This window comes from Balaenoptera ricei, chromosome 2, assembly GCF_028023285.1.
Source record: "Balaenoptera ricei isolate mBalRic1 chromosome 2, mBalRic1.hap2, whole genome shotgun sequence".
Lineage (NCBI taxonomy): Eukaryota > Metazoa > Chordata > Mammalia > Artiodactyla > Balaenopteridae > Balaenoptera > Balaenoptera ricei.
This window is the reverse complement of record NC_082640.1, coordinates 26,388,278-26,409,874: the sequence shown is the minus strand read 5'-3', so window position 1 is coordinate 26,409,874 and position 21,597 is coordinate 26,388,278. Positions and strand designations below refer to the sequence as shown.

The window sequence follows — 21,597 nt, the reverse complement described above, 5'->3', positions numbered from 1 at the left end:
TTTGGGGTATTGTGTATTCATTAAGTTTTAGATCCCTTTAAAAGGTCTCATAAAATTATATAGTGTGGCAAATTCACAGAACAAAAGGGGAAAAAACACACAAGAACTACAGACAGGTGAAAAGCCAGACTTCGAAAATTTGGAAAATATGCTATGGTTAGCTTTTTCTGGGGGATCCATATCTCCTATGATCACTTCCAGGGATGATAGCATTTCAACCTCAGTTACACAGGGAAACAAAACAAAACAAAACAGATAAACCAACAAAGCCAAAGCAGCAGTAGGTTGGATTGTTTGAAATGTATCTTTATTTACTTTGGGGGAAAAGGACTGGGTTTAGAGATTTTTATTTCCTGCCCCAGGGACCCCGGCCATATCAGGACTGATCAGGCTAAGTGACATGGAATGAAGCAGGTACGTTCTCATCCTTGAGATGTCCTCCAATCATCAACCCAAAACCAAGAACTCTGGAGCAACCACAGACACTGCTGTTAATATTCATCATGAAATGGATAATTTGGATGATGAGACAGTCTAAAAGGTAAAGGGAGAGTCTTAGTCAAGTAACTGTTTCTGGGCTGGGTAAAGAAAGGTTTCTTTTAAACTGGCTTAAGCATGAGAATTAATGTAGTTTTCTTTTTTGGACAAGTACAAACCCAACGAGTTTTATAACAACCATATACAATTGTATTACAATGTAACAAACACATTGTGGAAAATAAATATGCTTACATGCACTTGGGCACACACACAAAAATAAACCAATATATTCCATTTTTTAGGTATATTATTCTACAACTTAAGGAGATAAACTATTTGTGTTGATATTATAAACTCCCAAGAGGGCAGAAATAAATTCTTCCTCTTTTAAAACAGTGCCAATCTGGTTTAATACCTTAAGTTAACAAATATTTCAAGGTGATGATGAGGAAGGTGACAAGAATATCACTGTTGTTCAATTTCTTGCAAGCACTCAGAATTAATTTACCTATGACTTTGCTGGGTGAAAAATTATATATTAGATCTAGAGATAGAGTGATTATAATATAAGCCACTTCAACAGGGGTTTCCATTTTTAGCAAGGGAAGTGAACTGTCTTTGTATATATGAAGTACAGTAAGTCCCCTATATGCGAACCTTCAAGTTGCAAACTTTCAAAGTTGTGAACATGCGTTCCATCAACATCAGGCATGAGTGAAATTGCAGCTTGCCCGCTGTCTCCTACTGCTGACGATCCTTCAGCTCTACCATCTCCCACCTCCTCTCCCTCCTGCAGGCAGTAACTCTTCTTGTCCGTTCACTCGATGCCAGTCCCTGGATGCCAGATGTTGTACTGTACTACCATACTTTTCAAGGTACTGTACTGTAAGATTAAAAATGTTTTCTTTATTTTTTGTGTTTATTTGTTATGTATGTTTGTGTGAAAAGTATTATAAACCTATTACAGTGCAGTACTATATAGCCGATTGTGTTAATTGGGTACCTAGGCTAACCTTGTTGGACTTACGAATGCACTCTCGGAAAGGGACTTATTCGTATGTAGGGGACTTACTGTAATCATTTTTGAGGTAGGCAGTGCTAAACCACTGGATAATTATTGTTGATTAAAATGACTGATATTAATTGTTAAAAATTACTACCTGCTTCTTCACTGTCCCTTACTTTTCCCTATCATTTTCTTATATTATTCATTCAACAAACATTTACTAATTACTCAGAAAGAGGGCAGTTTTTTAAAAATCCTTCCCTACGAATCTAGCGTTCTGTGGTAAACAGAAAGTAAACAGAATAGGTTAGCAAACCACACGGTATGTTAATTAGGGAGGTGGGCCAAGAGAAAAATGGAGCAGGATCGAGGGGAAGGAAGGGCTGTACAGGGCTGCGTTTTTAGATAAAGTGACAGAGAAGGTGTCACAGAGGTGCCATCTGAGTTAAGACTGACAGTGGTGAAGGAGTGACCATCCAGGTATTTGGAGAAAGAGCATTCTGGTCAGAGGGAACAGACAGTGCAAAGGCCCCAAGATGGGCCTGACACATGTGGGGGACAGCAAGGAGGCCATTGGGCTGCACTGGAGTCAGAAGGGGCAGAACAGCAGGACTTGGAGGCAGAGGCATGGGGAGACCATGTCCTGCTGGCCTTTGTAGGTTTTGTGAGGACTCTGGCCTTTGCTCTGAGTGAGGAGGCAAGCCACCAGATACCGAGAAGAGGACTTCCCCATCAGACCTACTATTTTTTTTTGTTGTTTTTTGTGGGTTTTTCTTTTCAGAAAATAGTGTTTTTATTTTTTTTTGATTTAAATTTTTATTTTATATTGGAGTATAGTTTATTTACAATGTTGTGTTAGTTTCAGGTGTGCAGCAAAGTGATTCAGTTATACATATACATATATCCATTCTTTTTCAGATTCTTTTCCCATATAGGTTATTACAGAATATTGAATATAGAGTTCCCTGTACTATACATTTTATATGTAGTAGCGTGTATATGTTAAATAAATCAGACAGAAAGATAAATATCATATGATATCACTTATATGTGGAATCTAAAAAGAATGACACAAATGAACTTATTTACAAAACAGAAACAGACTTACAGACGTAGAAAACAAACTTATGGTTACCAAAGGGGAAAGGTGTTGGGGGAGGGATATTAGGAGTTTGGGATTAACATATACAGACCTACATTTTTACCTCATTCACTGTGGTGAGTACGGGCAGAGACAAAGTACAGAAGCAGAGAGAGCAAATAGCAGCCAGTTAGTTGATCAGGAAGATTCTGATACAAGCATGTGAGGTATGTGGGGTTTGGGGGGGTGGGGTGGGTGCAGGTACCATCATGAGCTCAAGTGTAGACTTGATAAGTTTGAGTGGAGTAGAGCAAATGGATATACAAGTCTTGATCCAGGGCCTAGGTCTGGGCTGGATATAATTTGGGGGAATGTATATTTACCCAGTGTTTAGAGCACGGGACTAGATGAAGTACCAAGGATGAGGATGTGGATAGAAAAGAGAAGACGTCCAAGGATTGAGCCTTAGGTCACTCTACAGTTAAGAGGTCAGGTTGATGAGGAGACACCTGCAAAGACCAGGAGAAGGAATGGCATGGGGGATAAGGGGAAACCAGATCTTCAGTGAAGAAAGCAAAGCTGAGAAAGTGTTTCTAGGAGGAGTGACCCACTAGGTAAAATAAGATGGATGAGAATCACTGCTGGGTTAAGCAAAGAGGAGGTCATGGCTGACCTTGACAAGAGGAGCTTTGGCAGAGAGGAGGGCAAATGCCTGGTTTGTGTGGGTTCAGAAGAGAACGGGGAGAGAGACACGAAGGAAGAAAGCATGGACTTCTTCAAGAAGTTTTGCTGTAAAAGGAGAAATGGGGATGGCAGGGTGAACTGCAGATGACATCAGTTTGAGAGAGAGCTTTTTTGAAGATGAGGGAATGTTCCAATGCCTCTAGGAGTAATCTCATGGGGAGGGGAAATCTGATGAAGTAGAGAGAGAGAGAGCAGGATGTAACCAGGTTTTAGACCAATGAGTAAGACAAAGAAGAGAGAGGAGACTTGAAAATACGTGCAAAGGATGTCATCGTATTGATTGATCCTGGAATTTAAGCAGAGGAAGGACAGAGGGGCATGGAGTAACAGGGCTATGAGGGCTTGAAGGAAAAATGTTTTCCATCCACTTCCCTAAAAGAAGAGGCAAGAGAAGACCCTGCCCTTTGTGGATTAGAATAAACGGAATTCCTTCATTACCCTGCTCCCCCAGTATCTACAATGGAACAGGGTACTTACGAATCTTCTTCAAAATAGCGCATGTTTCTGTTTAGGCCATCTAGACTTTGCATATCCTCTGGGGTCAACTGGAATTCAAAAACCTGTCAGAAATGTGAGAAGATCAATTCAATTTCCTGGAGGCAATTACTGCAGCCCCTACATGCCCCCCACATGCAGATACACACACACAAATTTATGTAGGAACTTATGTAGGTTTCATGAGACAGTTGTCATGAACTTGGGGTTCATCCCCTGGCAGAAGTCATGGGAATTTGTCCATTCAAAGCATTGAGACTAGCAATTCAGGTCACCCTCAGAGACTTGAATTGAGTAGCTGTGGTGGTAGCCAATTAATCCTTGAGATTTTTGAGCCCAGGTCTCACTTCAGCTAACTCCTTCATTTTTTCAGCTGAAGAAATCAAGGGATGATTTACTCAGGGCCATACTGTTGAGTGAAAACCAGGATTGAGACTCAAACCTGACCCTCTGTCGACTGTTCTTTACAACCACCATGCCTCCTCCCTTGTAGGATTTAGAGGACAGGATAGTTAAATATAGCACATATACGCATAGAATATACAGGGAGATAAGCTTTGCCCATATACACATTGGGAGCCTCCCAAATAACCCATCCCGGGGAAAACGGTGTGCTTCTGTCAGCCCCCTGCTGCCCAAAACCCTACCAGGTACCTGGAAGTTCTCCTTGAGCCTCTTCTCATTGAAGCTCTTGGCCAGAGCAGCCACCCCTCTCTGCAGCTGATAGCGCAGGGTGACCTGGGCTGGAGTTCGCCTGTGCTTTTCAGCAATGGTGTTGAGTACTGGATCCTGCAGGAGAACTGGATTGTCCTTTTTCACCCTGGGAGGGAAGCAGAGGTGCTATGTGTCTGAGGTTGTGTATCCGTTCTACTTGGGGATAGTTCATTCAGGCTAGGGGTGGTTGATCCTCTAGAATCTTCCTCATTACCTTCTGGCTGTCTCAATATTTCTTTGGCTTCTTTTGGTAAATCCAAAGAAGAAGGACAAGGGAAAGAAAGGGAAAATCGGGTAGTTTTTTCATCTTTTAAACATTTCTGAGAAACTTGGTAAAAGATTGAATAAGTCAAGAAGACAAAATTGTTGTCCACAGTAAGACCCAATGACCACCATCATAACAAATAACCAAGAATTTTATAAGAATTTACTATTTCAAAAAATGCTCTCAACTAATTGTCTCCATTTTGTCCTCAAGTGTTAAAAGGTACACATCTATATTCCTCTTGAAGAGGTAAAGAAACTAAAACTTACAGAAGTTGTAACTTGTCTCATATCCCGCAACTGCTAAGTGTCAGAATCATGGCTTGGAATTACCTTGTCACTCTTTAAAGCCAAAGCTTTTGAATTGGATGAACATTTTAATCAGTAATAATAATTACTTTATTATTCAATAATTTTTCATTGAGTCCTCACAATGTAGACTAGGTAAAGGGTTTGCAAAGATGGATGATTCCTCTTGACTGTACTTAATTTCCCTCAGACGTTGAGAGATGTCTCCAGAAGCCACAGCATCTAGGGTCGGAATACCTTTATAGAGATCATTACCATTTCTTCCTTAAGTCAGATCCCAAGGTAGCATATGCAACAAGGAGAATGTCCTTGGACTTGCAGAACTCCAGCAGTTTGCTCTGGTTGAGGTAAGGGTGACATTCCACCTGTAAATTGCCAAGCAGAAGTATTGGAGTGTAGGACCAGCAGGATGGCCAGCACCAAATTTACAAGGAACATACAGTGAATACAGATTCATGGTATCAGAAATACTTAGAAATACCAGCAACGTGGGCCAGTAAGTGACCATCATCCACAGCTGTACCCATGGTGCACCATACACAGTAGTTTTACTGCCTAAAAATGTCTTGTGCTTTACCTGTTCATCCCTCCTTCCCTTCCCATGAACACTTTGCAACCACTGATCTTTTCTTTCTTTCTTTCTTCCCTTCTCTTCCTTCCTTCCTTCCTTTCTCTTTCTCTCTTTCTTTTTTTTTTTTTTTTTTGGAGCACTTTTGGGTTTACAGAAAAAATCGAACAAAAAATACAGTTTCCATATCTCCCTTCATTCCCTCTCTCCAATTTCCCCTATTATTATCCTCTTACATTAGTATGGTACATTTATTAAAATTGATGAGTCAATATTGGCAGATTATTATTAAGTAAAGCCCATAGTTTACATTAGGGTGCATTCTTTGTGATGTAAATTCTATGGGTTTTGACAAATGGATGATGTGTATCTTTCATTACAATACCCAACAGAATAATAGTTATGCTGTCCTAAGATTTCCCCTGTGTACCACCTATTCATCCACCCTTCTGTCCCTTTGTACCCCTGGCAAGCACTGATCATTTTACTGTCTCCATAGTTTTGCCTTTTCCAGAATGTCATAGAGGTGGAATCATACAGTATGCAGAATTTTCAGATTGGCTTCTTTCACTTAACAATATGCATTTAAGTTTCCTCCATGTCTTTTTCTTGCTTGATAGCTCACTTTTTAATTGCTAAATAATATTACATTTTAAGGCTGTCCCAGAGTTTGTTTATCCTTTCACCTATGGAGGGATGGAGGGACATCTTGGTTGCTTCCAAGTTTGGGCAATTATGAATAAAACTTCTATAAGACTCTGTGATCAGGTTTGTGTGTTTTCAGCTCATTTGGGTAAATACCAAGGACTACAATGCTGGATCATATGATAAGAGTATGTTTAGTTTTGTAAGAAACTGCCAAACTGTCTTCCAAAGTGGCTGCACCGTGTTGCACTCCCATCAGCCATGAATGAGAGTTCCTGTTGCTCCGCATCCTCACCAGCATTTGGTGTTGTCAGTGTTCTGGATTTGGGCACTTTTAACAGGTGCATGGCAGGAGGGTGGCCCCACCCCATCTGTCGTTTTTCTCTCTGTGGTCTCAGTTACCCACAGTCAACCATGGTCTGAAAATATTAAATGGAAAATTCCAGAAATAATCAATTCATAAGTTTTACACTTCACACTGTTCTAAATGGTGTGACGAAGTCTTGTGCTGTCCTGCTCCATCCCACGCAAGACAGGAATCATGCCTTTGTTCAAGGTACCCACACGCTATATGCTACCAGCCTGTTGGTCACTTAGTAACCATCAGATCATCACATCATCTGTCGTGGTATCGCAGTGCTGGTGTTCAAGTGACCCTTATTTTACTTAGTAATGTCCCCAAAACACAAAATTAGTGATGCTGGCAATTCAAATATTCTCTCTCTCTTTTTTTTTTTTTTATTGGAGTATAGTTGCTTTACAATGTTGTGTTAGTTTCTGCTGTACAACAAAGTGAATCAGCTATATGTATACATATATCCCCTCCCTCTTGGACGTCCCCACCCCGCATCCCACCTATCTAGGTCATCACAGAGCACCGAGCTGAGCTCCCTGTGCTATGCAGCAGGTTCCCACTAGCTACCTATTTTACACATGGTAGTGTATCTATGTCAATCCTAATCTCCCAGTTCATCCCACCATCCCCTTCCCCACCCCACATGTCCACATGTCTGTTCTCTACATCTGCATCTCTATTCCTGCCCTGCAAATAGGTTCATCTGTACCATTTTTCTAGATTCCACATATATGCATTAACATATGATGTTTGTTTTTCTTTCTGACTTACTTCACTCTGTATGACAGACTCTAGGTCCATCCACATCTCTACAAATGACCCAATTGTGTTCCTTTTTATGACTGAGTTATATTCCATTGTATATATGTACCACATCTTCTTTATTCATTCATCTGTCAATGGACATTTATGTTGTTTCCATGTCCTGGCTATTGTAAATAGTGCTGCAATGAAAATTGGGGTGCATGTGTCTTTTTGAATTATGGTTTTCTCAGGGTATATGCCCAGTAGTGAGATTACTGGTCATACGGTAGTTCTATTTTTAGTTTTTTAAGAAACCTCCGTACTGTTCTCCATAGTGGCTGTATCAATTTACATTCCCCCCAACAGTGCAAGAGTGTTCCCTTTTCTCCACACCCTCTCCAGCATTTATTGTTTGTAGATTTTTTGAGGATGGCCATTCTGACAGGTGTGAGATGATACCTCATTGTAGTTTTGATTTGCATTTCTCTAATAATTATTGATGTTGAGCATTTTTCACGTGCCTCTTGGCCATCTGTATGTCTTCTCTGGAGAAATGTCTATTTAGGTCTCCAGCCCTTTTTTTTTTTTCCTGTCCATTTTTTGATTGGGTTGTTTGTTTTTTTGATATTGAGCTGCATGAGCTGTTTGTATATTTTGGAGATTAATCCTTTGTCAGTTGCTTTGTTTGCAAATATTTTCTCCCATTCTGAGGGATGTCTTTTCATCTTGTTTATGGTTTCCTTTGCTGTGCAAAAGCTTTTAAGTTTCACTAGGTCCCATTTGTTTATCTTTGTTTTTATTTTCATTACTCTAGGAGGTGGATCAAAAAAGATCTTGCTGTGATTTATATCAAAGAGTGTTTTCCCTCTAAGAGTTTCATAGTGTCTGGTCTTACATTTAGGTCTTTAAACCATTTTGAGTTTTTTTTGTGTGTGTATGGTGTTAGGGAGTGTTCTAATTTCATTCTTTTACATGTAGCTGTCCACTTTTTCCAGCACCACTTATTGAAGAGACTGTCTTTTCTCCATTGTATACTCTTGCCTCCTTTGTCATAGATTAGGTGACCATAGGTGTGTGAGTTTATCTCTGGGCTTTCTATCCTGTTCCATTGATCTATATTTCTGTTTTTGTGCCAGTACCATACTGTCTTGATTACTGTAGCTTTGTAGTATAGTGTGAAGTCAGGGAGCCTGATTCCTCCAGCTCCGTTTTTCTTTCTCAAGATTGCTTTGGCTATTCAGGGTCTTCTGTGTTTCCATACAAATTGTAAAATTTTTTGTTCTAATTCTGTGAATAACACCATTGGTAATCTGATAGGGATTGCACTGAATCTGTAGATTGCTTTGGGTAATGTAATCATTTTCACAATATTGATTCTTCCAGTGTTCCAAGAACATTGTATATCTCTCCATCTGTTTGTGTCATCTTTGATTTCTTTCATCAGTGTTTTATAGTTTTCTGAGTACAGGTCTTTTGCCCCTTAGGTAAGTTTATTCCTAGGTATTTTATTCTTTTTGTTGTGACGGTAAATGGGATTGTTTCTTTAATTTCACTTTCTGATCTTTCGTTGTTAGGGTATAGGAATGCAAGAGATTTCTGTGTGTTAATTTTGGATCCTGGAACTTTACCAGATTCATTGATTAGCTCTAGTAATTTTCTGGTAGCATCTTTAGGATTTTCTATGTACAGTATATTGTCATCTGCAAACAGTGACAGTTTTACTTCTTCTTTTCCAATTTATATTCCTTTTATTTCTTTTTCTTCTCTGATTGCCTTGGCTAGGACTTCCAAAACTATGTTGAATAATAGTGGCAATAATGGACATCCTTGTCTTGTTCCTGACCTTAGAGGAAATGCTTTTAGTTTTTCACCATTGAGAATGATGTTTGCTGTGGGTTTGTTGCATATGGCCTTTATTATGTTGAGGTAGGTTCCCTCTATGCCCACTTTCTGGAGAGTTTTTATCATAAATGGGTGATGAATTTTGTCAAAAGCTTTTTCTGCATCTATTGAGATGACCATATGGTTTGTACAAATTTCCAAGATTGAACCAAGAAGAATAAGAAAATATAAACAGACCAATCACAAGTAATGAAATTGAAACTGTAATTAGAAATCTTCCAGCAAACACAGGTCCAGGACCGGATGGCTTCACAGGAGAATTATATCAAACATTTACAGAAGAGCTAACACCTATCCTTCTCAAACTCTTCCAAAAAACTGCAGAGGAAAGAATACTCCCAGACTTGTTCTCTGAGGCCACAATCACCCTAATACCAAAACCAGAGAAAGATATCTCAAAAAAAGAAAATTACAGACCAATATCACTGACGAACACAAAAGCAAAAATCCTCAACAAAATTCTAACAAACAGAATCCAACAACACATTAAAAAGATCATACACCATGATCAAGTGGGATTTATCCCAAGGATTCAAGGATTCTTCAATATATGCAAATCAATCACTGTGATACACCATAATTAACAAATCAAATATTCTCTTACTGTGCTTAATTGTATATATATATATTTTGGCCATACCACACGGCATGTGAGATCTTAGTTCCCTGACCAGGGATCGAACCTGCACCCCCTGCATTGGAAGCACTGAGTCAACCACTGGACTGCCAGGGAAGTCCCATTACTGTGCTTAATTAAAATTAAACTTTATCATAGGCATGTACGTATAGGAAAAAACATAGTCTATGTAGTGTTCAGTAATATCCATGGTATGGTTTGGGGCATCCACTGTTGGGGGGGGGGGGGTGTCATCCCGCAGATAAGAGGGAACTATTGTATCTCACTTTTGTCTTAATTTGCAAATCTCTAATGATATGTGATGTTTAACAATTTTTCATATGCTTATTTGCTACCTGTTCAGGCAAACCTTGGAGATATTGCAGGTTCAGTTCCAAGCCATCACAATAAAGCAAATATTGCAATAAAGGAGCCACATATTTTTCAGTTTCCCAGTAAACATAAAAAGTGATGTTTACACTACACTGTGGTCTATTAAGTGTGCAATAGCATATGTCTAAAAACTACATACCTTAATTTAAAAAGACTCAATTGCTAAAAAGTGCCAAAACAGTTACAATAGTAACATCAAAGATCACTGATCACACATCCCCATAACAAGTAAAATAATAATGAAAAAGTTTGAAATATTGTGAGAGTTACCAAAACGTGACACAAACTCAGCAAATGCTGTTGGGAAAATGGTTCTGACAGACTTGCTTGACACAGGGTCACCACAAACCTTCAATTCATAAAAGATGCACTAGCTTCAAAATGCAATGAAAGGAGGATGCCTGTATATCTTTGTTGATGTATCTGTTCAGAACCTTTGCTCATTCTTAAATTGCTCAGCCTCCACTTGGCCAAATTCCATTCACCCCTTAGAGTTCAGGGTAATGTCCAGCTTCTCCCTTAATTCTTCACCACTCCTCCAGTCAAAACTAATTTTCTCAATAGTTCAAATTATTGGGTATATGATAGCCTCAAGGATGTATTGTACAACATGGGGAATATAGCCAATATTTTGTAATAACTGTAAATGGAAAGTAACCTTTAAAACTTGTATAAAAATTTTTTAATTTAAAAGACAAAAGAATTAATTAAAAATTTTAAAAAACATACTACATTTTTAAACATGAGATTTCAGTTTACTAATTTAGTAAAACCAAAAATTATATATCATGGTATCTTATATTGGCTTAGTTCCTTACGATATTTTGTTTGATCTCTTTTATTGAGGTATTATTGACATATAACATTATATTAGTTTTAGCTGTACAAAATAATGATTCAATATTTGTATATATTACAAAATGATCGTCACAGTAATTCTAGCTAACATCTGTCACAAAATTATTAAAATTTTATAAAAATTTTTAAAAACCAATTTTCTTTCCTATCTCAAATTGGTGATATCCAAAGCAGAGGTAAATCTCCCAAAGGACATAAATTAAAATTTTTTAGAACTCCTGTTTGTATTTTTCATCTACAAGTAAGAAAACAATAAGCCTTACTAATATCTAATTTATGGGTTGATATTAGATTCATCCTCTCTCAGTCTACATGTGAGACGTCTAAAAGGAGATGAGATAACATGGGAATATTGGTCCTCTGCTGGGCACAAGTATTGCCAGTTATTTCTACACTCATGATTTCTTTCATTATTCTCCAAGATCAGGAATGGATGTGCTGCTCATTAAAGTGAATTTATCTTAACAAAGTAGACTTCTAAAAATTTTTTAACTTTAAATTTTTTATGGTAGTAAAATCTACATAACATACATTATTTACCACTTTACCCATATTTAAGTACACAGTTCAATGGCATTAAGTACATTCGCATTGTTTGGGAGTGATTTTGTACCATCAAGAGTCTCAATGGTTATCTCATGACACAGAACTCAAAAGAGCTGTTAAAGATGAATTACCCATTTTCTTTGACACATAAGTGTTCCAACTTTACTGACCTTTTTTAAGAAAAGTCAGTCGTTTGCTAGCTCTGAATTTTTAGGACCAACCACTATAACACCTACTAGATTATACTTCAACCTGACTCCTAAATGTTTCTTATAAAGTGACATGAGAACAAAAACAAATGAAATAAAAATAAAGTGGCATAGCCTTTAGATCTTCAGTAACTTAAAAAACTTTCTGTTTTCTTGAAGCAGCTAGTGTCCAAAGGTACAGTACATAAGCAGGAGCGCCATTGGTGACTTTGTTGAAGTGAGGGAAGAGTAAGCTGATGAGGAGGGATAAGAGGTTGGGGGGCCAATTGGTGGGGCTCACCTGGTTGCAGACGGGCTTGTACTTGAGCCCTGGCTCATTCAGGATCATCTCCAGCTGCTTGCGGTTAAAGTTGGACACCCCAATGGACTTGGCCAGTCCTGCATCCTTACACTTCTCCAGGGCCTGGGGAGGAAGAGGTGGTGAGGAGTAACTGGCTAGAGAAGCATAACAAATGGTAGCATGCTGTGGGTGAGAGACAATACGTGATGCAGATGTCAGTAAATAAGACAAGAATTGGCCAATAGGAGGAGAATGGGAAATAAAATAGTTTTTGAAATGGGTAAGGAGATAGAGTAAGAATGCAAGCAGCCAAGGCAGGGCTAAGAGAGCCAGTACGATCTTTAGCTAGCACCTAAAAAAATATGATAGAACAATAGTAGAACAAGCGCCAGGAGAATGGAGGTGGAGTCAGTTGCAGCCTGGGAAACAGGAAGTGGCCATGCCATCTCCCAGACCACCAGCTCCCTGTTTTCTCTTTGACCTCATTTCCTATTATTGTCCACCAAATTCACTCTGTTCCAGCCACACACACCCCTTTGCTGGTTTTTGAACATGGTAAGCTCTCTCCTACCTTAAAATCTTTGCCTTGATTTTCTTTATGCCTGCATCACTCTTCCTCCAGATACCCACTTAATCTACTTAATCCATTAATCAATTAATCAATTTCATTATCCATTTAATCAATTTCCTCATTTCCTGCAAGTCTTCGGTCAAATGCCACCTTCTCAAAGAGACCTGCCCTGTCCATTCTGTTTTTAATTGCCTATCTGTGCCCCAAACCCAGCCTGGCACACTCAGTTCCCTTACTCTTTCTCATACCACTGCACCAGTAGCACCTACCACTCTATGGGGTCAGAGACCTTGGTTTTGTTCATGGATGTAGCCTGAGTACTTAGAAGTACTCAGTAATCATAAGCACTCAATAACTACTTATTGAATTACTAAATAGAAGGAATGTGAAACTGAGGCAGAGGGACATTCAGGGATTTGCCCAAGTCTACATGGGGGGCAGAATTGGACTACATCCTCCTCTCCTCAATTCCATTTCTGTCCTCTCCACCCCAGGGTGCAGAGACATGGCCTCTGTGGAGCTGCACTCACCTCCCATGTGGTACAGAGATCCACTGTGTCAAAAATGATGTTTCCATATGTGTCCTTTGGGAAAAAGTCCTCCCCAGGCTGGAATATAGGAAAGAAGAGGTTGGATCAAGCTATGTCTGGCCTCAGCCAAGATGTTTGGAGCCTTTAGACCTTGAGGCTAATGGAACCATCTATCCTTATTCTTAGTACATTGAGAAAGTACACTTCTTAGAAATATTTTTAACCTCTAAAGGTTTAATAAATATTGTTTGTGTCAAGGACAACTTGAGATACCCAACACCCCATCCTAGTGAGAGCCCAGAGTGGTGCCATAGCTGAATGGGCTCCTTTGTCCCAGATCCTTGTGGGATAAGGCTCTTCCATCCCTGCTTTCCACCTGGAGGTGGTCTTTTGAGAGAGGGACTTGTCACCATCTCAAGGGCTGAGTCTCATCCTCATTAAATTTTCTGTGCCTTCACAGGTCTCCACACTGGGATGTTCCCCAGACACCAGTGGGCATGAGGTTGAAATTCAAGAGTACAGGGACTTGAAAATATAGACAGTTGTCCACAAGATCAAGGCAAATACATTGAAACCAGTAAACCCATCAGTCTGGGGCTGGAATAGTGAACTGGGATAGGGATAGTTGCAGAAAAAAGAAAAAACAAAAAGAGAGAATATTTAAGTATTATATATGATTCTTCTCATTTTCACAAACTATATCCTCTTTTTATTTAGCTACTAATGATGTTGATAACCAAAGTAAAATAACTTTCACTAACCTTCATAGCTATTGGGAAATGAGTAAGATAAAGATCCACATAGCTCATTTGAAGTTTCCTCAATGAGCTTTCCAGGCAAGTTTGGACCAATTCTGGACGGAAAAAGGTGCTCCACAACTGCAGTGGTGGAAAGACAAGTGGGGTGGGATTATTTAAGAATATTTAGGAGAGATTAATACAATGGCAAATAAACAACAACAACCAAAAACCCACTCGTGGTCGTTGGGAAGTGACAAGTCATCCTGTGAAGCTCAGGATTCTTTATCATCATAGCTTATTTTCACATTGAATTAAGAAAACATGGTAGAAAGTTAAAATATGGTCTTACACAGATGCTCTCAAAACTGAAAATACTAAAAAGAATTATTTGGTTTGTTTGTGCAAAATATATCCCTGGGTTCTCCCTCAAACATCATAAATTATAATATCTGGAGACTGGGCTGGGAAACTGCATTTTATTTTTTATTTTTTTAAGAATTTTTGATGTGGACCATATTTAAAGTCTTTATCAATTTTGTTACAATATTGCTTCCGTTTTATGTTTTGATTTTTTGGCCCCAAGGCATGTGGGATCTTAGCTCCCTGACCAGGGATTGAACCCACACCCCCTGCATTGGAAGGGGAAGTCTTAATCACCTGACCACCAGGGAGGTCCCTGGGAAACTGCATTTTAAACAAGCACATCAAGTGATTGTGATCCAGGAAATTCTATCTTGGCTGCATTCAATTGTTAGGTTTGCCAAAGAAAGCTAGGCCCTTTAGGAATTTTGGGGGGAGGGCATTTTAGTTACTTCATTTTAAGAAGTAATAATCTAAGGAAAATCCATCAAAATTACTAAAGGTAAGGAAACAAACGGATCCCATGTAAAGAGGATTAAAGCTGAGAGTTAAGAGGGTAGTGCTCTAGCAATACCTCATCTAAACACAGTCGTGTGGAGAGATTCACATTCGGGAGCGAGAAGGAAGAAATATCCATTCATAGACCAGTATAGGGTTCACTATCATGGACACCAACTCCCTCCTCTTGGGCTACTTTACCTCAAATTCAAATGCTTTTTTTTCTAGCAGTAGTCAGTTCAATGAACACGATGGGGAAAATTCCTCTTGTGTTCCATTTCCAATCCAACTTAAATACTAAGTTCTTTTGTTTGTTTCAGATGTGATATCAGTGGGTATAAATTATATTAGTAAAAATGGCTTGAAAGTTTAAAATTGCATTAGAAATACTTTTATAAACATGAATGTTATCCTCATATCAGTTCCGTGGTATTATATTATTTTTCCTACCTCATAGGAAAGAGAAATAAATGTCTATTGACAACACAATAGATTGAGATATAAAGACTAAGACTTAAAGAGGTTAAAAGACTTTTTTTTGATTAAGAAATTTCACAGGGCTTCCCTGGTGGCACAGTGGTTGAGAATCTGCCTGCCAATGCAGGGGACACGGGTTTGAGCCCTGGTCTGGGAAGATCCCATATGCCGCGGAGCAACTAGGCCCTTGAGCCACAATTACTGAGCCTGCGCGTCTGGAGCCTGTGCTCCGCAACAAGAGAGGCCGCAATAATGAGAGGCCCGCGCACCGCAATGAAGAGTGGCCCCCCACTTGCCGCAACTAGAGAAAGCCCTCGCACAGAAACGAAGACCCAACGCAGCCATAAATAATAAATAAATCAATTTTTTTAAAAGTAGAGGAATTTAAACAAAAACTCCTAAAGAAACTCAACATTTAAAAAAAAAAATTTCACAAAGTCAAATATATAGAATATTAAAAAACTAAAATTTGATTGTAGTTTCCAAAAGCCTACACTTTCTGACTAAGTTGCTTTACCTCACACTACAGCTAAGAAAGATTGTCACTTCATCAAAACTTGAGTATAACAGAGTTGGAAAAGCCAAACCCATCCTTGAGTTTGAAAACATATGATAATAATAACAGCTAGTATTTTTGAACATTTAAAATACATTAAATATTTTTAAAGCTTTACATGTATTTTTTTTGAAGTAATACTCATAAAAATCCTGTGAGGCAAATACTGTTATCTTCATTTACAGCTTGGGAAACTAAGGCACAGACTTTAAGTAGTTTGTCCAAGGTAAGGAAGTGGCAGAACCTGGATTCAAATATAGGAAGTCTGACCACAGAACCCACATTCCTATCCAGCTGTTCCAAACCAGCCTTCTCATAGTTCAAGGTCTGAGAGTGAATGAGAATTAAACCAATGAGAAAAGAAATATGCCAAGAAATGATTCAGCTAAGAGTGAGCTTCCACAGATACATATGCAACTATACACAACACCTTCGTAGTGTAGAATAAGTCACTCCTCTTCACAGTGCCATCTGCAATCTTCATCTGGATGGCCCTCCCAATTTCTTCTTCATTTTGGTACATATAAGCTGAATCAATATGGCGGTAGCCTACATCGATTGCTCTCTTGATGGCCTTTTCTACCTCACTCTTAGCAACCTAGAAGAGCATGAAAAGATAAAGACCTACTTGATTCAGGAACAGATGACCAATTCCATAAGCAGAGCTAGTCAGCAGAACCCATTGTTTTTCTAAGGGTTAAGAGCTAGCGGTGACAAAGCTTAATGTTGACCTATGATCGGCAGTAAATATTTAACAACTGACTCTGAAGGAGTCCTGATTTGTAGTATTAGCCAGTTTCTATGGTGGAACTATTCCCACCATTGCTAATTTCACGCAACCGATGCTGGGAAAAGACTCTTACAGTTGAATCTTCGAGCTCATGAGCTGGTCCCAGCACATCACATCATGAACTCTCTATTTCTGGACTTACAGTATATACATGTATAGATTTACACAATATATAGATTTACCTTTCTAAATTAATTCACTCTGTAAGAGATCATTAAACTGGTTTCAACCCGGAAATCCAGTGCAAAAAAATGATCAATGCGATGAAGATGTAACTTCAGAGAGAATAAATTTGTGATTTACCTTTGTAAACTTGGAGAAACACTTCAAACAACATTTGAGGAAGAACTAAAATGTAAAAAACAAAAACAAACCAAAAAAACCCTCTTTTTTTTCACTTAAAAATATCTTATAATTAATTCCTTCTTTGGTTACTAAGTTAATCCTTAGCTAATATTCTCCTTCACAATTTTGTTATTCTTCTTAGCTGCCTACTGTTCTGCTGGACCACCAGGCTGGACTTCTGAAGTTATCAATCCTTTTCACAGCTCCATTATCCCCTCTACTTCACTCAGTAATTAAAAGGTCTTTTGGGTATATTTTTGTCATTTGCAACTCCTGATGAATTGACCAGTCCCAGGGGGATGAGCTGACTGTCCACAGATGAAAGAGCCAAGTCAAAGTAAAAGCAACAGTCCGTGCCAGTGTCCTTGCTACAGACCTCAACATCACACTCCACGTGGCTCTCCTGCTGGGGAATCAAGCATGAAGTTCAGTCTTCCAAACAGAGAGAAACTTCCAAGTGCCACATGCCTCTCCCCACAGCACAGTATTCACAGCCTGACCTGTAAGAGACTCTTTTCACCTCAGACCACCAAAACTCCCTCTAAGATGAATCTGGTCTCTCATTCTCCAGGTCCTTTTTGCCCCCGAGATTTCTCTGGATGCTCTACGATTGGAGGTGGATGGGGACAACTTGGACATTAGAAATTACAGAGAAACTTCATCACTAAGAAATTTGCAGCAACATCTCTGATACGTGGTAATCAAGACAACTAGGTTTCACTGATTCTAACCTACTGTGGAATGGCTACAACTGGACAGCAAATGAGAATAAAGGGAAAAGATGGACCCACCCCTGAATTGCTGAAAGATGAAGAACTTCCATATCTCTTGCTATAGCATCAGAATCACTTGCCAGCTCGTTAGAAATGTGGATTTTTGAGCCTTATCCCAGATCGAATGAATCAGAACCTTTGTGGGCAGAACCCCAAAGTCTGCATTTTAAACAAGATCCTCAGGTATTTTCATGCCTATTAAAATTTGAAAAGCACTGACAATGCACAAAATAACCTAACCTGGAGAGAAGCATACTACACATTAAGAAAGCGTGGTCCATCTGAATTTCCCAAATTCACACAGTGACTGGTTCTGATCAGAACCCAAGTCTGCTACTCCTCCATCTCCAATACCATTCTGATTACCTGAGGAGGGGCAGAAGTGCCCAATCCCAGCATAGGCATGAAGCATCCATCATTCATCTTTAAAGAAAAAAGTCTCATTTGACTCATCTTCTCTCACTCTTCTGGCTAAACAAACACTAATTTTCCTCTTTATTAAGAGAAATCTGCAGAGGGAAGAAAATAGTATTCAATACAATTGTTATTTTTTTTTTTAACAGCTTTAATGAGATAAAATTCACATATCATAAAATCCCCCCCTTTAAGGAACTCTGCTCAATATTATGTAACAACTTAGATGGGAAAAGAATTTGAAAAAGAATAGATACACGTATATGTATAACTGAATCACTTTGCTGGACACCTAAAACTAACACAACATTGTTAATCAACTATACTCCAATATAAAATAAAAAGCTTACAAAAATCACCCCCTTTAAAGTATACAATTCAGTGGTTTTTAGTATATTCATAGAGTTGTTACCACTACACAACTTTAGAACATTTTCATCATCCCCAAAGAAACCCACAATCATTAGAAACAAGTCCCCACCCCTCCTTCCCTTCAACTCCTGGCAACTGCTTTCTGTCTCTATAGATTTGCCTATTCTAGACATCTGATATTAATGCTCTCATACAATATGTGGCATTTTCTGACTGCCTTCTTTCACTTAGCATAATATTTTCAAGGCTTGTCCATGTTGAAACATGTATCAGTACTTCAGTCCATTTTATGGCTAAATAACATCCCACTGTATGGATATGCCACATTTTATTTATATATTCATCAGTTGATAAACATTTTGCTTTTTCTACCTTTTGGCTATTATGAGTAATTCTTTTATAAACATTCATGTACAAGTTTTTGTGTAGACTTGCACTTTTAATTCTCTTGGGTATATACCTAAGAGTGGAATTGCTGGGTCATACAGCAAATCCATATTTAACATTCTGAGGAACTGCCAAATGTCTTCCAAATTGGCTGCACCATTTACATTCCTAACAGTAATTTATGAGGGTTCCAATTTCTCCACAACCTCACAACACTGCTTATTATCTTTTTTTATTATAGCCATCTTATGCAGTGTGAACAGTCCTGCAATGAACATAGGAGAACTAATATCTCTTCAAGATCCTGATTTCAATTCTATTGGAATAGTACACAGAAGTGGGATTGTTGAATCATATGGTAGATCTATTTTCAGTTTTTTGAGGAACATTCATTCAAAGTAGTTGCATTATTTTGCATTCCCACTAACAGTGTACAAGCTTTCCAATTTCTCCACATCCTCTCCAAGACTTATTATCTGTCAGGTTGTTTTTTTTTTTTTTTTTTATAATAGCCATTCTGACAGGTATGAAGTCATGTCACGTAGTTTCAGTTTGCATTTTCCTGATGACCAGTGATGCTGACCATTTTTTTATATACCTATTGGCCATTTGTATGTCTTCTTTGGAGAAATTATTGAAGTCCTTTGCCCAATTTTTAAATTGGATTATTAGTTTTGTTAGTTTTGTTAGTTTAAATTGGATTATTAGTATTGTTCAGTGTTGATGTATAGAACCACAACTGATTGTGTGTTTATCTGTATTTATCTTGTACCCTACAACTCTGCTGAATTTATTAGCTCTAGTAGTTTTCTTGTGAACTCTTTGGGGTTTTCTGTATGTTGAATCATGTCATCTGTGATCAGAGATAGTTTACCGCTTTCTTTCCAATTTGGATGGCTTTTATTTCTTTTTCTTGTCTAATGGCTCTGGCTAGAATGTCCAGTATCATGCTGAATAGCTGAGGTAAAAATAGGCATCCTATCTCATTCTTGATCTTAGGAGGAAAACTTTCAGTCTTTCATCATACCATTGAGTATGATGTTACCTGGACTTTTTTCATATGTCTTTGTTGAGAATTTGGCTAAACTACTCTGTAATATCACTGCATTGGCATCTGTTTTGTACAGCTAAGTAGCCTACAGGGGCCATAAATCGACACTACCCCCTCCAGAAAGCTAATGCCTTAAACAAGTGTTTTCTGAATGCCCCCCAAAACAGAAATGGCTTATTTAGATCCCCAGGAAGCCACTTCAGCTTGTGAGGTAAAAAACAATGGCAGCAGCCTTGTTTGTACCTCTTCAATCAGAGCAGCAACCTACCATCAGAACACAGAACACTGATATGTGGAAGACAAGCTCCTTATTTCCCACTCTGGATACAGCAAACCACACCAGAACCTCGGGTTTCCTTCCTCACAGCTGCCTGCCCCAGGTCTGGAAGGTGGGCAGTGGGTAAACACCACCCTGAGGGCTGTAACTGACCGGTACTAACCGCAATTTACCAGCCAAGCTTTGCTCTGGATGCAGCAAGCCTTCAAATAGACTCTAGAGTTCCAAAATATTTACTTCAGACAGATTCTACCAATATAATTTTTTGTCAAGGTAGAGAGATGGATTCCTGGTGCTTCCAATTATGCCATTTTTCCTGAAGACACTCTATAAATTCTTTGGGTTGATCTTTGAAAGTATTGTTTTACTCTAAGATCTGGTAAGATAGAAATAAATTTAATTTTCAAAAAAAAACCTACTAATTCTTGTGTTGCAAAATACTAATATCATTTCATTAATATCTGATAATAAAAAGATGTTACTGTGAAAATATACATAGTTTAGAATTGACTATAGTAAAAGCATCTTGGAGGATGCAAATATATTAACAAATACAGAGATTCTAGTAAAAAAAATTTACTAGAATATACTAAAGACTTTTGTCATTGATGGAATAGAAGACAAATACACCATATATATACAGTTAACCCTCCAACAATGCAGGGGTTAGGGGCGCCAACCCAAGCACTGTTGAAAATCCACATATAACTTTGCAGTCTCCCTTTTATATCCGCAGTTCTGCCTCTGTAGATTCAACCAACCGTGGATTACTAGTGTGGTACATATTTACTGAAAAAAAGCCACTTGGCCTCACATGGTTCAAACCTGTGTTGTTCAAGGGTCAACTGTACATAAATTCCAAATATGTAAGTGACATAAAGTGTGAAAAATGAGGAGAAAAATACAAGAAACTTCAAGACATAATCTTGTCTGAGAGAAGAGCTTGTTAAATAGACAAGAAAATCAAATGCTATGAAAGGAGAAATAAACATATTTGGCTATATAAAAATCCAAACTTTTAACAGAGTTAATAAGAAAATGATAAATTTGGAAAATATTTATAAACTAGATAACAGGGAGCTGATATAGCAAAAGACAAGTAATTTATAAAAATTTGACTGAGGCTATGAAGATAAATTGCAAATAATAATACAAACCCAAATGTCCACGAGCATAGTAAAAGATTCACTAGTCGTTAGGGAAAAGCAAGTTAAAGTAACAAAAGAGATTTCAGTTTATAGCCACCT

The 21,597-nt window shown here is 38.3% G+C and overlaps 2 protein-coding genes across 3 annotated transcripts in view; one reads left to right on the top strand and one right to left on the bottom strand.

Moving 5' to 3' along the window:
• The window catches only part of AKR1E2 (aldo-keto reductase family 1 member E2), a 32,228-nt gene extending 13,904 nt beyond the window's left edge, over positions 1 to 18,324 (top strand). Inside the window, exons 3-5 of one of the 2 annotated variants that reach the window (XR_009500690.1) lie at positions 363 to 541; positions 1,277 to 1,355; positions 17,219 to 18,324. The gene's annotated coding sequence lies outside the window, so the exon portion shown is untranslated. The remainder of the gene's footprint in view (positions 1 to 362; positions 542 to 1,276; positions 1,356 to 17,218) is intronic. The other variant, XR_009500689.1, reaches the window with a different exon arrangement.
• LOC132359024 (aldo-keto reductase family 1 member C3-like) lies at positions 492 to 18,302 on the bottom strand. The gene is made up of 9 exons (XM_059912227.1): positions 18,216 to 18,302; positions 16,372 to 16,539; positions 14,072 to 14,188; positions 13,311 to 13,388; positions 12,210 to 12,332; positions 5,349 to 5,458; positions 4,461 to 4,626; positions 3,789 to 3,871; positions 492 to 534 (listed from the first exon to the last, which is right to left on the bottom strand). Exons 1-9 carry the CDS (start codon positions 18,300 to 18,302, stop codon positions 492 to 494), a joined length of 975 nt encoding a protein of 324 aa, XP_059768210.1.
• Positions 18,325 to 21,597: the final 3,273 nt, after the last annotated feature.

Bases quoted from the DNA above. Each gene is read 5' to 3' on its own strand.
- LOC132359024 (XM_059912227.1), bottom strand. From the start codon at position 18,302: ATGAGTCAAATGAGACTTTTTTCTTTAAAGATGAATGATGGATGCTTC. The intron at 5,459-12,209 runs GTGAGCCCCACC...GGCAATTTACAG, and splicing joins ACAAGCCCGTCTGCAACCAG to GTGGAATGTCACCCTTACCT. The intron at 535-3,788 runs GTAAGTACCCTG...TTTACCTTTTAG, and splicing joins CGCTATTTTGAAGAAGATTC to ACTGTCTCATCATCCAAATT.